The sequence below is a fragment of the Panthera leo genome, chromosome F2 (assembly GCF_018350215.1).
Source record: "Panthera leo isolate Ple1 chromosome F2, P.leo_Ple1_pat1.1, whole genome shotgun sequence".
Classification (NCBI taxonomy): domain Eukaryota; kingdom Metazoa; phylum Chordata; class Mammalia; order Carnivora; family Felidae; genus Panthera; species Panthera leo.
This window is the reverse complement of record NC_056695.1, coordinates 44,315,627-44,331,189: the sequence shown is the minus strand read 5'-3', so window position 1 is coordinate 44,331,189 and position 15,563 is coordinate 44,315,627. Positions and strand designations below refer to the sequence as shown.

The 15,563-nt window shown below is 39.2% G+C and overlaps 2 protein-coding genes across 2 annotated transcripts in view; one reads left to right on the top strand and one right to left on the bottom strand.

Annotated features, from left to right (window-relative positions):
• Nucleotides 1–1,470, bottom strand: part of POP1 (POP1 homolog, ribonuclease P/MRP subunit) — a 33,719-nt gene extending 32,249 nt beyond the window's left edge. Inside the window, exons 1-2 of the mRNA XM_042924248.1 lie at nt 1,401–1,470; nt 300–443 (exon numbers count right to left, since the gene is read on the bottom strand). Of these exons, the coding sequence (XP_042780182.1) occupies nt 300–441 (142 nt within the window). The 5' untranslated portion in view covers nt 442–443; nt 1,401–1,470. The remainder of the gene's footprint in view (nt 1–299; nt 444–1,400) is intronic.
• Nucleotides 1,471–1,585: 115 nt separating this feature from the next.
• On the top strand, nt 1,586–15,163 carry RIDA (reactive intermediate imine deaminase A homolog). Its single transcript, XM_042923593.1, has 6 exons — nt 1,586–1,771; nt 9,749–9,854; nt 11,901–11,955; nt 12,206–12,274; nt 13,024–13,079; nt 14,387–15,163. The coding sequence occupies exons 1-6, from the start codon at nt 1,707–1,709 to the stop codon at nt 14,447–14,449; spliced, it is 414 nt and encodes a 137-aa protein (XP_042779527.1). The 5' UTR covers nt 1,586–1,706; the 3' UTR covers nt 14,450–15,163.
• Nucleotides 15,164–15,563: the final 400 nt, after the last annotated feature.

Genomic DNA, 15,563 nt, shown 5'->3' with positions numbered 1-15,563 from the left:
TTGAACCAAGGCAGCTGGGAACCTCAGCTGAGAATGCCCACATGGAGTGACTCAAATTTTTTCCCTCTCCTCGCAAATCCACGAATAACCACCAAAGTACCATGAGTATTAATTTGGGGGTTACAAATAAACTTAACAACTAAGTGAATGGGCAAAACAAAATGTGCAAATAATGAAGGTCAACTGATCTGTTTTTAAAAAGTGCAGGTCATTTAACCATTTAAATAATAACTATCAAAAAGAGCTGACATAAGCATTTTGATCCAAACAGAGTGGAGAGAGTACCGTGTGTATCTTACCTTGTTTTTGAGCTTGGAAAGATTTCCCACCTCCATTATAGTGCTTTGTGGCTCTATCAGCCATGAAGCCAGAGGATAAAGTCACGTTGGTGGGCTGATTTCTCATTTTCTTAGCATGTTTTCTTTCTTTTGCATTAGACATTTCTGGAAAGAAAATAATAAATTTGGTATAGGGAAAGGGAACTTCCATGCAAAAATAAAAAACATTTAGTAAATAAATATTCATGTAACTCAAAATTTGATTCTTCGGTAAAATAAATCTTCATTTATTATAGGTGGATTGATGATATCAAAATGCTATCGCGATCCTGACCTACAGCAGAGATTCATCACCAGGGCATCTCTAGGGGAGCCATGAATGGTATTAACACCACAAACCCAATTTAAAAGAAAAAAAAAAAAAAAAAAAGTCTATTGATGGAAGAGACCATTATTAGTATATTCCAGATCACACCTAGCAGAGTGCCTTGCACAAAGTGGGGCTCAACATAAATTTGCTCAGTGTACACGTGCATGCATAAATGGAATAAAGTGTGCCTATAATATATTTATGAACAGAATAAGAAATATTTGGCCAAGTACCACGCCTTCTGACACAGCATGACTATCTGCCAAGAGACCAGCCTATCTTCCTTTTTGAAAGCAGATCCCAGTCACCAGGGCTCTCACTTCAGATGTGAGGGGGATGCGTGGAGACCTGTAAAGCTAGAAGAGGCACCCGTGAATGGGAACATGGGAGGGGCGTTAGGTGGACGACGCCGCCCAGATCTCAGCGTGGTCCCCTGAATGACCCAACTCATTCCTTAGAGTGGTCAGCAGGATAGGGGTGCAAGCCCATTCCCAGAACGGCGTCCGTCGGGCGGGACAATGCGAGGAAATGACCAACGCAGGGGGCTCGAGCACAGGGGCCGTAGGAGGCGCGGGGCCGCAAAGCGGGGCCCAGGCGCAGGCTGCAAGGGACGAAGAGGAGGTCAGCGGGGTCTGAGCGGAAGAAAACCGGGAGGAAAGCCGGCCCGGTGCGCGGGCGCCGGGCGGGGGACCGCCACGCACACTCCCCCCAAACTCGCGGACCCTGGGGGACACCAGCCCGTCACGACCTACCTGCCAAAGGCTCTGAGGCAGGGCTCCTCGGGTCAGAACGACAAGGCTCTGCAACACTCCCCTCCGTGGAGACGTGTGTGGCAAGCGATCTGCAGGGCGCATGCGCCAGCGCGGCCGTGGCCTCCACGTGGCCGGGAGCCCCTCACAGACTACAACTCCCAGAATGCGGAGCGAACCCCCTCCCTCCCGCCCGGGAAACAAGTTACCACCGGGATTCTGCCCTGGGTTGGTCAGTCCCGTGAGACGCAAACCGGGGCGGTGTGCAGCATTTCTCTCTTGGAGGGGCAGCAAGTAAAAGGGTTAGCTATGGCATCTTTAATCAGAAAGGTGATCAGCACTGCGAAAGCTCCAGGGGCCATCGGTCCATACAGGTAACGACGCGGGCGGGTGCGCGGATGGACTCTGGGCTTGTGGGGTCGGGGATCCGAGGTTGGAATAACTCTGGGTCAGACCTGGAGCGGGCTTCGACCTTCATCGGGTCCAACCTCCTCGAACACGCTGAACCCGGGAAACTGAACCCGGGAAAGGAGTTAACATACCCTTTCCAGTGGGAGCCCCACTGGCAACAGGAGCTTGTGTTCCCTGGGACTCTGCCCGGAACTGGAGGCCACAGAGTTCTGCCTGCCAAGTGGTCAGTTTTTTTAATGTTTGGACTTTTTTTTGTTTGTAACCATTTTATCCAGATATACTTCACATGCCCATAAAATTCACCCCCTTAAAGTGTACAAGTCAGTGTTGTTGTTGTCGTTATTGTTTTTATTATGCTCACAAAATACTCACTACTACATAATTTCAGAATATGTTAATCACCTCCAAAAGAAACCGCATACCCATTAGCAGTGACTCCCCATTCTTTCCTGCTAACCCCTGGCAACCACTAATTTACTTTCAGTTTCTGTGGATTTGCCTGTTCTGGACTTCTGTAAATGGAATCCTACGATATGTGGTCCTTTGTGACTGACTTCTTTCACTTCGTATAATGTTTGGTCTAACCCTCTCTTAATTCAAAGGAATAAATCCCATGAACAGATGTGCCTCTCTGGAGAGCTGAATTTTTTTGACAGAAACGCTTAGAAAATCGCTGCTCATCTACCTAAGACACTGATATTTACAACCCAAAGAGAAATGCAGTAGGATGTGTATAAATTAGTTGCCCATGCTTATTTCCCACTAATAAAATCAAAAACAGATCACAACGAAAATCATTTGCTAAGATTGCCCTGACATGCTCTAGCTAAATGTGTATATACTGGCCAGAAAGTCTACACCGTGTACATGTACTCCCACTTGTCAGAAGTGCTGTTAATATAAAAAAGTTAATTGCTTTCTTTTTTAAGTTTATTTATTTATTTTGAGAGAAAGAGAGAGAAGAGAGAATCGCAGGCTGACAGCGCAGAGCCCGACGTGGGGCTCATTCCCACAAACCTCAAGATTATGACCTGAGCCGAAATCAAGAGTCTGATGCTTAATCGACTGAGCCACCCAGAAGTTTCTAAATTACTTTTTTAAAAAAACTGTATTTTCTTAAAATGTCTCAGCTTTAAAACTACTAAATCTCATCCTATGCATTCTTGGAGACTTTTTGTCTCTAATATAATTTTTGTTACGTTAAATACTTCATAAAGTATACCATGTAACCCTTTCCCCATTTTTCCTTTTAAAAATGTAGTATCTGATCACGGTTAAAAGAATCACAGATGGCAAACTTCTACAACTGAACCACTTGGACTATGATATAATACATGTATTGAGTACCTACCCTATGTCAAGCACAGCAGAGGATGCAAAAAATGTATAAGAATCAATCCAGTGTGAAAGACATTCACACACGTAGGGGAGAGAAAAGGAAACATTTTCATTTAGTGCATGCTGCATGACGGCCACTGTGACAACCACCTTCTTCTCTGAGTCCCATCCTCATTTTATAAAAAAAAAAAAACCTGTGTCCGAGGTCAGACAGTCTGTAAGTGGCAGAACTGGATTTGAACAAGCCCTAGCTCCGTCCTCTAAACCACACTGCCATGAGAAATAGCACTCCTAGGTGGCAGAACAATAATTAACAATAGCAGGGTTAGAAATAAGTGCAGTGGGAATAAGGAGTTATGGGGGCAGGGATGGCAAAAAAAAAAGGAGAAGAAAGAAATTGCTGGTAACTGGGGACAGAGGAAGAGAAAGATTTAAGAGGACTCCTGCGACAGGTGGTCCTTGAGCTGGGTTTTGAAGGTTAGGTTTGCCATTTGTATAGTACTGTTGTAAAGTGATTTTTAAATTACTTTATTAAGAACTTCAGCAGAAAGTCATTGGGCGAAGTTCATTCCAGATCGAGGGAATGACTTGAGGCATAGTGGTGGAAGAATACATGGCATATTTTTTGGAGGAAGTTTTAGTAATCCAACTACGACTTTTACTCTTTTTCTTTTCCATTTGCCAAATCTGTGTACCACCTATATCATAATTTACTTAACACTTTTATTTAAGAGGGCTCACTTTAACACCTTTAAAAAGGAAACTTTACAACAGTACTCTAAATAGAAAACAACCTGAGGAAGGTAACAGTAAAAAAAAAAAAATAAGCTCAAATAAGTAAAAAGCGTTATTCTGGGAAGCTGCTGCAGTTGGCTCAGAACCTAAGACTGCTCTCTCTGTTAAAAGTGATAAATTTCAGGGGCGCGTGGGTGGCTCAGTTGGTTAAGTGGCAGACTTCAGGTCAGGTCATGATCTCGAGGTCTGTGGGTTCAAGCACCGTGTTGGGCTCTGGGCTGACAGCTCAGAGCCCGCTTTGGTTCTCTGTCTCCTTCTCTATCTGCCCTTCCCCTGCTCATGCTCTCTCTCTCTCTTTCTCTCTCTCAAAAATAAATAAACTTTAAAAAAAAGTGATAAATTTCAGGGCACCTGGGTAGCTCAGTAGATTAAGTGTTGGGCTTTTTTTTTTTTTTTTTTTTTTTAGAGAGGAAGAGCTCAAGCTGGATGGGGGCAATGCAGAGAGGGCAGAGGGGGAGAGAATCTTTAAGCAGGCTCCACACCCAGCCTGACACGGGCTTGATCCTTTGACCTTGAGATCGTGACCTGAGCCAAAAACAAGCATCCAGTGCTCAATCAGCTGAGTCACCCAGGTGCCCCAAGCATCTGAGTCTTAGTCTCAGCTCAGGTCTTGATCTCAGGATCATGAGATCAAGCCCCACATTGGGCTCTACACTGGGCATGAAGCCTACTTTAAAAAAAGAGAAAAAAAAGTGATAAGATTTTTTCCCCCTAAAAATGGTATTTTTTCTTTCATATAATTAGAGGATTGATGTCATAATCGCTAACATTTAATGATGTTCACTCAGCACAAAGCACTCTTCTAGGTGCTTTAGGTGCACAGTTATTATTACAGTACTCGTTTTTTGGGTGAAGAAATTGATCTACTTGTAGTTAAATAATATGCCCAAGGTCGACCACTAGGATGGGATATGACAGAATTTGAACTTAGTCAAGCTCTAGAGCTCAATCTTCATCATTTAGTTTGCTATCTCCTGCTATGGAATTACTGAAAGAAAATTGAAAAGGGAATCATTTCCTTACTGTGATTCAGTGTTTGTATATGACCTACACTTTGAGAAACACAGGTTCAGAGTTGGACTTTGAATCTAAATTTTTGTTTTGCTTCTTGCTAAAAATTAGCTTTTAGCAAGGTCTGGACTATGATCATTTTCAGTGCTAAACTGAAGAGTATAAACTTTATTTTGTATGCGTTGAGGAGCATTCAAATGTTTTTGTAGAGGAAATGACATGATCAGATTTCTTTTTTTTTTTTAATGTTTCTATGTATTTTGAGAGAAAGAGAACACACGCTAGTGGGGGAGGGGCAGAGAGTAGGGGGGTAGAGAGAATCCCAAGCAGGCTCCAGATTGTCAGCGCAGAGCCCAACGTGGGGCTTGAACACACAAACCATGAGATCATCACCTGAGCTAAAATCAAGAGTCAGACGCTTAACTGACTGAGCCACCCAGGCGCCCCTGGTCAGATTTCTTTTAAGAGGAAAAATTATTTGGAGAAGACATTAAAGATAGTTATGGGGGTATTACAATAAAAGTAAAAATCAGCAATCTTTTTCCTCCTCTGCTCTGATCGTTCTTCCTCAATCACCCAGTGGTTTTACTTCAGAACAAAATCAACACTTAACCAGACAAAGTGATTATAGAGCCTGGAGCATACACCTTCCTCAAGTGTGTACGTTGTTTAAGAAAGCAAGCAGGGCAGTAATATGCTGGTTGACTTTATAGAGCTGCAAGAAAAAAGAAGGGAAATTTAATATACCAGTATGATGAGAGAAAAAACATCAACCAGGTCACTGTGTGGAGACTTCCCAGGACATAGTGCCCTTAATGCTCTTTTGTATCCAGAGATCATACAAGGCCACTAAAAATGGTGCTAATTTTCAATATTTTATCTTGAAGAAAACCACACTCCCAAGTAACTAGTTATATCCTGATAAAGTTAATTAGACATGTTTTAAGAACCATTTGAAAACAAATTTTTGTGCACAGAGTTTTTATGAGCACAGTTGTTGAAAATTCCAGGTCTTCTCTAGGAAGAATTCAAATGTGTTGAACTTTCAATCCTTGGCATTGTGATGGATGGGGTGTTGTCACCAATTCACTAATCAGCTGAGCACATTTCAGGAGTACCCCAGGACAGAACCTTGAGAGATTTCAACATCACATTGCATTGCTTTCCATTTTGTTAGCGCACTATCCAAATAGTCATGACATTTGGAAGCGATAGTCCATGTGGCATAGATTACAATACATTACAATTACAATGAGAATTCTTACTAAGATTCTTTTGAAAGTGTTATTATCCTTTGAGCTGGCAGTAGAACAGTACACTTAAATGTTCTGGAAACCTAATGACTTGTCTGTGGATAGTAGGTTTCTTATTCTCAGGAAGAGCTAACTAGCTAATTATTTTTGTGAACATCTCTTCACTAATCTATAAGCGATAATTCACATAGCTCAGATAGCCTTAGAGGTCTGTTAGTTTTCTGAGAATAAATGAATTCCTTTTTACTATCATAAATTTTTACTTTTTTTGTTTGCTTTATGTTTATTTTTGAGAGAGACACACACAGAGCACAAGTGGTGGGGAGGGACAGAGAGAGAGGGAAATACAGAATCTGAAGCAGGCTCCAGACTCTGGGCTCTCACCACACAGAGCTCGACGCAGGGCTCGAACTCACAAACTGTGAGATCATGACATGAGGCCAAGTCAGACGCCCAACTGACTGAGCCACCCAGGTGCCCCAATAAATTTTTTGACCAATGATAATGCAAATGGGCTTAAACTATATTTCAAATATAGGGAAAGTTAAAATTACTTTGCAAAGGGCCTAAGGTAGCCTAATTCTACATAGGACAGTTAATAGAAACCTTGTTAGTTGATGATACTTTTCAACCTGAAGAAAGCTTACACATTAACAAACTCCATAGTTACCTGTTTCTGGGCCAGGGTGAATAGCTATCTATTATGGCCCAGATAGTTGAGAAGAATTTCTAGACTTTCTAAATCCTATTAACCAAGTTTAAATCTACCCTCTTTCGCTCTCCAAGCCCACACAATAAGCCAGTGGGTCCTGCTAAAAAGCTACTTTACTGACAGCCAAAGTCATTTAAGCTAGTAAGTGGTTAGAGAGCAAAACATGAACAAGAAGTTATTATGTGCCCACTAGTGCAAGGAATCACCTAGGCCCTGCACAGCTGGAGACAGTAAGACACAGCTCCTGCCTTCAAGGGGTTTACAGTCAGTCTGGCATACCCCAGAAATAGGATAAGAACAGAACTAGTTATACTATAAGACAAGATCCTGCTTATGGTATAAGAATGGCTCCTCTGAGGTTCAGATGAAAGAAAGGCTTAGTACTTGCCCAGGGAAAGTGTGTGTGTGTGTGTGTGTGTGTGTGTGTGTGTGTGTGTGTGTGTGAGTGATACGGTTTTCAGTGTAGTTTTGTTTACAGTAGCAAAATATTGGAATCAAGGGGTGCCCAGGTGGTTCAGTCGATTGAGTGTTGGACTCTTGATTTCAGCTCAGGTCATGATGTCACCGTTGGTTAGATCGAGCCCCTCATCATGCTCCATACTACCAGTGCGGAACCTGCTTGGGATTCTCTCTCTCCTTCTCTCTCTCTGTCCTATCCCTGCTTGCAATCTTTCTCTGTGTCTCTAAATAAATAAATAAATACATTTTTAAAATATATTGGAATCGATGGTAACTAGTAAAGTATGTCCAAACAATAAAATACTATGCAGCTGTCAAAAGAATAAGGATGCATTCTGCATATAGTTACAGAAAGATTGCAATATACCATTGAGTGAAAAAAGCAAAATGTAGAAGAGCATTTAGTATACCATATGTTATATAAACAGGGAAAAGATATATTTCATTTTTACTCATATATGCGTGCAGAAACTTTGGAAGAATACGTAAAGGAGAGCATTCGTTATCTGTAGGGGCTGGAAACTGGGCAGGAGGAGGATAAGGAGAGAAAGGAGGAGATTTTTCACTGAGATTATTTGTATTTCTAGATTTTTGATCCATGTGAATGTTCTCTTATTCAAAAAATTAAGAAAAGAATTATAGGGATGCCTGGCTGGCTCAGTCAGTAGAGCATGCGACTCTTGATCTCAGGATTATGAATTCAATACCACATTTGGTGTAGAACTTACATACATACATACATACATACATACATACATACATACATAAGTATATACATACATACTATATTTTAAATCATAAAGAGAAAAATTATGGTCAGGGAAAATCAGGGGAAACGAAGATTAGAAATGAGAATGTAATATTAGAAATGTAACGTTGGAAATGAGAAGATGCTCTTTCTAAATAAACATGGAAATGATAAAACAATTTTACTTCTAAATTTAAATTGATACTAAGTTTTCTTTATCAGGATTTTAAAAATGGTGGTACTTAATGCCACTGAATTGTGTACCTAAAAATGGTTAAAATGATAAATTTTGTCTTATATATGTATATATATATATATATATTTTACCACAATTAAAAAGAGAAACAACAGAGGTGTTTTCTTTATCCAAAAACTAATACATTTTTTTAAGTTGGTTTGTTTGACTCTTTTTCAGGTCTCAGCATGGCTTATTCTGTTTCTTGTGATTGTACCCTAATTCTGAAATTTAGTATCCTCATTACAAAACAAGCCTTTTCCAAAAACAAGCACTTTATAGAAATAAAGTGTTCCCATCATAGGTGGATCCTTAATTGACACTTCAAGAAGCAGTAATGAATCTTGTCCGAGAATAACTACTTCTTTTCTAGCAGTGCTCTTGGCATTGCATTTTTGTTGTTACTGTCTTGCAGTTCTGTTGAGGTGTAAGTTACATTAAAGTTCACCCATTTTAAGTTTAGAGTTCCATGAGTTTTGGTAAATTCTTAGAGCCATGCATTTGCTACCACAGTCAAGTTTTAGCACATTTCCATCACCCCCCAAAAATTCCCTCATACCCATTTGTGGTCAGTCCCCACTGTCCCCAGGAAGTCACTAATCTACTTTCTGCTGTTACACTTTCTCTTCTAGAATTTCATATAAGTGGAATCAAATAATATGTAGTCTTTAGTTGGATCTATCAGTGGATGTTTATTTTTTGTTTTTCTTTTTTGCTATCATAAATAATGCTGTTCTGGACAGTCATGTGAAGTCTTTGGACATATATTTTCCTTTCTTTTTGGTATAGCTGCCTAAGAAAGAAATTGCTGGGTTGTATATTAAGTATATGTTTAAGTTTTTAAGAAACTTGCCAACCTATTTTCCAAAGCATCTGGACTATTTTTGCACTCCCGCCGATGGGGTACATATTACAGGATTCTGGTCACTCTACATCCTCACCAATCCTTACTGTTATCAGTGACATCTTATTGGGTGTAATGGTATTTAGTGAGGTTTTGCTTTACATTTTTCTAATCAGTAATAATGTTGAGCATCTTTTATGTACTCTCTAGCTCTCATATGTCTTCTTTTATGAAATATCTGCTCAAATCACTTGCCCATATTTTATTGGGTTGTTTATGTTACTGAGCTATACGAGTTCTTTATATATTCTGGGGACAAGTGCTTTGTTAGATATATGTTTTGCAAATAGTTTCTCCCAATCTGTGACTTGTGTTTCCATTTTCTTAAAGATCTCTTTCAAAAAGCAAAAGGTTTTCATTTTAATGAAGTCCTATTATTCTTTTATTTTACATTTTGTGCTTTTTGTGTCCTAGCAAAGAAATCTTTTAGCATTGAATTTTGTGTTTTATATTTTATATACGTACTGTATTTCCGTTTATTGCAGTCAGGCTGTGTTAGTCGACAGGACCATTTACATTTCAGGACAGATAGGCATGGACCCTGCAAGTGGACAGCTCGTGCCAGGAGGGGTGGCAGAGGAAGCCAAACAAGTAAGTCATTTTTCACACTTGAAGTTCCCTTCTTTATTGCTTTTTAATACTGAAAGTATTAAGAATCCATTTGGCTGATTTTTTATAGAGGTTATCAGATAAATGCTTTTAAAGTTACTTACTGATTGATTTAAGACAGTTTTATATCAGCAGAAAGTCCAAACTTTGAGGAATCATTTAACAACAACAAAAAAGTCTACCTTCCAAGGGTGACTTCAAACCTGAATGTTTGGATAGTCACTAAACTGCAGTAATTATTTTATAGTATATACATATATCAAATCATCATATTACATACCTAAAACTGATGCAATATTATATGTCAGCTCTCTCAATAAAATTACTTAAATCTCAATTAAATTATTGAAATCAGATAGCATCTTGCCACTTCCACACGGATTGGGAAATTTCTTATCAGGGCCACTTAGCTGAAAAAAAAAAAAACAAACCCACAGAAGTAACAGTCAACATTTGTTAGTAAGAGAGAACTATCAAAGATTATGTGCAGGGGCGCCTGGGTGGCTCAGTCGGTTAAGCAGCCGACTTCGGCTCAGGTCATGATCTCGCGGTCTGTGAGTTCGAGCCCTGCGTCAGGCTCTGTGCTGACAGCTCAGAGCCTGGAGCCTGTTTCAGATTCTGTGTCTCCCTCTCTCTGACCCTCCCCCATTCATGCTCTGTCTCTCTCTGTCTCAAAAATAAATAAATGTTAAAAAAATAATAAATTTAAAAAAATAAAAAAAAGATTATGTGCAATATGTGTCTTTTAAAATAAGAATGAGGAGTATAATTCTAATCCAATAAATAGAATTAAATTATAATTTTATGCATTCACTGAGTCATTTATAATATCCAAAGATAGAAAACAATCTAAATGTCCATCTGTAAGGAACTAATGAAATAAATCATGCTAGTTCCATACAACTAAATTAATGTGGAAAAATCTCCCAACATAAATTGGTAGGTGATAGAATAAAACACAGATGCAAAACAGCTTTGCACAATATGCTACCATCTGTGTGTGTGTGTGTGTGTGAGGGTGTGTGGGGTGGGAGTGGTGTGCATTTATGCTGGTGTAAGTATTGACTGTCTCTTCAAGGATATACAAGAAGCTGGGGAAGAAGGAAGTAAGGGTAGGAGACATCTTTTCACTGTATATGGCTTTTTTATAGCTGTTGAATTTTTTTGCCATATCTATGTATTACCTATTTAGAAGACTTTTTTTTTTTTTAATAAAAATATCAGGGTGCCTGGGTGTCTCAGTCAGTTAAGCACCTGACTCTTGGTTTCAGCTCAGGTCGTGATCTTACAGTTGTGAGATTGAGCCCTGCGTCGGACTCCACACTAAGCGTGGAGCCTGGTTAAAATTCTCTTTCTATCTCTCTCTCTCTCTTCCTCCTCCCTCTGCCCCTCCCCCACATGCATGTGTATACTCTCTCTCAATTCAAAAAAAAGAAGAAAAAAATAAATAAAAATATCAAATATAATGTGCCCAGTAAAATAAAGAGGAATAATGAACTGAAAAAATTGTACATTAAGGAATGAGTGAAAAACTGATGTTTTTCCAAAGGCCAGAGTGTCAAGCATATGCATAATTTACTGATACTGTTTTTTGAGAAAAAGAACTCTTTAAAATCAATTATCGCTTTAAAAGCAAACATGTTTTAATGCTCACTAGCTCTTATTTACCCTCAAAGCAATACAGAGTTCTGAACTCCAGAAGCTATCTCTTTCAGCTTAGTGGACACTGGCTGAGAACTTTGCACCCTCTAGCACTGAAGAAGAGACTTCAGTCTAGTCTTTCTACTCACAAAAGGAGACAAGGTCTCACTATATTTCAGAAAGATTCATTCCATTACAGGAAAGCCAAGAAGCAATTCCCTTGTATAGAGGTGGCCCAGAAGGAGTAGAATTTCCTAGAACGGGAGGATTTTTCTGCAATATAAGCTATTTAAGGAGATATTAGTAAAAGTTGATTAATTGAGTTGAAATAAAGCTTTAATGTAACATCCATCCAGTGCCTTAGGTCTTTCTTGCCTTGCTTCATAGGCTCTTACAAACATGGGTGAAATTCTGAAAGCTGCAGGCTGTGACTTCACTAACGGTGAGCAACTCGATATTCCTTCACATTTGTTTGATACCTGTTTGATTCCTTCACATTTCTGTTTGATAACTCTTTTTGAAGAATATGGAGCATCCAGTAACATGCCATGCCATATCTTGGTTGCTTTTGAAAGCTGTTTTAATTTCAGTCCCATTTTAATCAATTCAGTCGCAGAACCATATGTTTTTCTAAGTAATATTTTGAGTGAGATCAAATAGCTAAACCTAATAACGATGTATGTATCTTTTAGTGGTAAAAACAACTGTTTTGCTGGCTGACATAAATGACTTCAACACTGTCAATGAAGTCTACAAACAGTGTAAGTAATTTGGCTTCATTACTGTATTCCGTTTTAAGAGAAATGAGTGTATTGACCTTAATGATTGTCCATTATGAATTAAGAGTGATAGGAGATGCTAAAGAAATGGCCATAGATCCTGTCCTAAAAGAATTGTCTGATTGCAAACAGTGTGCCCCCATGAAAAAGATCCAAGATACTTCTATGGGATTCCCTAGAATAATATACTACAGTCTTACAAATTCATTTTCCGAAAGCTTAATATCGATACACTCTTCTCAGGCTTTTAAGCCCTCCTAATAATAACACATAGATTGTATTTTTTAGTGCTGTGATATGACCTCGCCACCATCTCTGTTCTGGCTCTCAGAATCCTTAGCTGGTTAATTAGTTAATGGTTTTATGCCTTGGTTTCTTCATATGCAAAATGGGGATAAAACTTTATAGGGTTGTTTGAATGCTTAAATGAGTTCATATCACATAAGTATCACTTTAAAAATAAAACCCTATTCATATCAAACAAGATCAAAGTCTCAAAGCATGTGAATATTTTCCTTTTTCCCAGAAAGCGAAGACATTTTTAAAAGTATTCACTGTCATAGGAATCCTATGGCAAAATATTTTATCAAACTAATATGAATGTTAGCTTCTTTTTGTTCAGTGTTGCTTGTATCTAAGCACTGATAGATCTATGAAGCACTTACCAGATTCTTGATTGTGCAGTCACAATACAGTGTCTGAAAACTAAAATGAAATTCTTTTAAATTTAGATTTTAAGAGCAGTTTTCCTGCAAGAGCTGCTTACCAGGTTGCTGCTTTGCCCAAAGTAAGTACACTTTAAAATGACTAATGTACACGATTTTAAATGCCTACATTGTTTTCTGAATATAACAAACTAAGCACTTTTGCAGCAAATTTTTAAAAGAAAAAAAAGAAATAATCTCTGTTTTCCAGGATCTGTTTTGTTTGTTTGTTTGTTTATTTACCTTAGAGAGAGAGAGAGACAGAGCACAAGCCGGGGAGGGGTAGAGAGAGAGGGAGACACAGAATCCAAATTAGGCTCCAGGCTCTGAGCTGTCAGCATAGAGCCCAACGCAGGGCTTAAATTCACGAGTAATGACATCATGACTTGAGCCTAAGTCAGATGCCCAACCAACTGAGCCATCCAGGCACCCCTCTGGTTTCCAGGATCTTAAAGACTAAAAGGAAATACCCAATATTATATGTACAAGGAAAAAAAATTAAGAAACTTAAGAATTTTTTTTTAATTTATTAATTTTTGAGAGAGAGAGAGGGAGCACAAGCCGGGGAGGGGCAGAGAGAGAGAGGAGACAGGGAATCCCAAGCAGGCTCCGGGCTGTCAGCAGAGAGCCTGATGCAGGGCTTAGACTCACAAACTTCGAGATCATGAGCTGAGCTGAAATCAAGAATCTGACACTTAACAGACTGAGCCACCTAGATGCCCCAAGAAACTTAAGAAATTTTTAAAAGTTGTCTTAAAAATTAAGAAAATTAAAAATTAAGGCCACACATAGACCTTCTATTAGAAAAAGAATCTCAAAACCAGTGGCTCACATATTTTCTCACCATTCCTAATTTGGTATTCGAGCCTAATCAGAAGCTCTTAGTAGCACGGTATTCCTGCCTACAAAGAAGCAGCCCCTACTGACTTCCACTTGTAATTGTGAGTGGTATTTTTTATTGTTTTAATTGGCTGTTACCGGAATGCTCAGTATCATCAAACTTAATTAAGGTATTGGGTATAGTAGAATGAGCTCTGAACTTGGAATCAGAAGACATGGGTTTGAACCTCTGCCACTTAGCTCTGTGTCCTGGGACAGGTTGAATAACCTCTCCAGGCTTCAGCATATCATTCTCTGGACTGAGGAGAGAACACTGTCTGATATAGCTGCAGTGAGAATCCTATGTGCTAATGCTTATGGACGTGTTCGGCACAGGAGCCTGGCCTGTGGTAGGTTCCCAGGGAACGCCTCCTCGTCCTTTCTTTCTTTGAGAAATTTAATGTTAAAAACGCCCTATTGCTGTTAGTTGCATACGTTTTTAGTAGGTATTGCACAGCTCTCTTAATTTGTAAAAAATTACCTAAACGTTGCTTCCTTATTTTCCCTGCAGGGAAGCCGTGTGGAGATTGAAGCAGTGGCTGTCCAAGGACCTCTCACAACGGCGTCGCTATAAGCGGGGCCGGCATTATTCAGTCTGGAATCTCAATAATGTTTTTAAATTAACATCTTAATTTTTACAGTTGACGTTGGAAAGTGTATGATTGACTAAAACATTGGAAGTCACTATGGAAATACCATATAATAAGGGGAATTGAGTGTGAACTGAAGATTGGATGACAACTCCCGTTACTGGTGTTATAAATCACACGCATACTCGTGACTGGATGTGGGGAAAAAAACGTGCATTCCGTACTTCCTCAAATAAATGAAAGTAAAGGGAAATAACATGTAGGAGAGAGAGGTTGCTATTCCTGATAAATAATAAAAGCACACCTAATTCAATTAAAGCCTATTAATTTAACGATGTGCAATATTGAATTCTCACGTCAGCTGTATAACTCTGCTTTCACTTGAGTAAAATTAAAGTACTGAAGTTTGAATGATAGAGGTGAAGGGGAAGAGAGTGGACCACAATTTTCATAGATAATATTTTTCTAATGGAAATAAACAGACATGCAGATTTTCCTTGGTGTGATCTGTTCACTTATTTTTTAACAGTTTAATTTATACATTAAAGCACTTACCTAAAGGTGGGGGAACCATGAAGTTAAAACTCCAACTATTTTTTTCTCAAAACTTATTTCTGACTTTCTGCATGTTTACAGTGTTGTAGTCAGGCTGTGTATAACTATTTTGTGTTTGATTCATTAAAGTCTTTTAATTTAGATGAGGAATACATGAATACTTCCTTGCTGTAGAATAAATTCCAACACAGAAGTGTATAGATTAAAAAGAAGTACCCAGGGGCACCTGGGCGGCTCAGTTGATTGTCTGACTCTGGATTTTGGCTCAGGTCATGATCCCACAGTTCGTGGGATTGAGCCACCAGCACAGAGCCTGCTTGAGATTCTCTCTTTCCCTCTCTCTCTGCCCCACCCCTGCTCACGAACATGCACGTGTTCTCTCTCTCAAAATAAGTAAACTTTTTAAAAAAGTAAAAGTACCCTTCACTCACTGTCTATCCCACTTAACTCCCCAAAGAGAACCACTGCTAAGAGTTTTCACTATAACCAGCAGACCATTTTCTTCACATACTTGATCATCCAGTTTGGTTTCCACTTGTTTAC

Excerpts from the sequence above, each read along its gene's own strand:
- RIDA (XM_042923593.1), top strand. The coding sequence starts at position 1,707 with ATGGCATCTTTAATCAGAAAGGTGATCAGCACTGCGAAAGCTCCAGGG. Across the intron at positions 1,772-9,748 it reads GGGGCCATCGGTCCATACAG|TCAGGCTGTGTTAGTCGACA; the intron begins GTAACGACGCGG and ends CGTTTATTGCAG. Across the intron at positions 11,956-12,205 it reads AGGCTGTGACTTCACTAACG|TGGTAAAAACAACTGTTTTG; the intron begins GTGAGCAACTCG and ends TGTATCTTTTAG.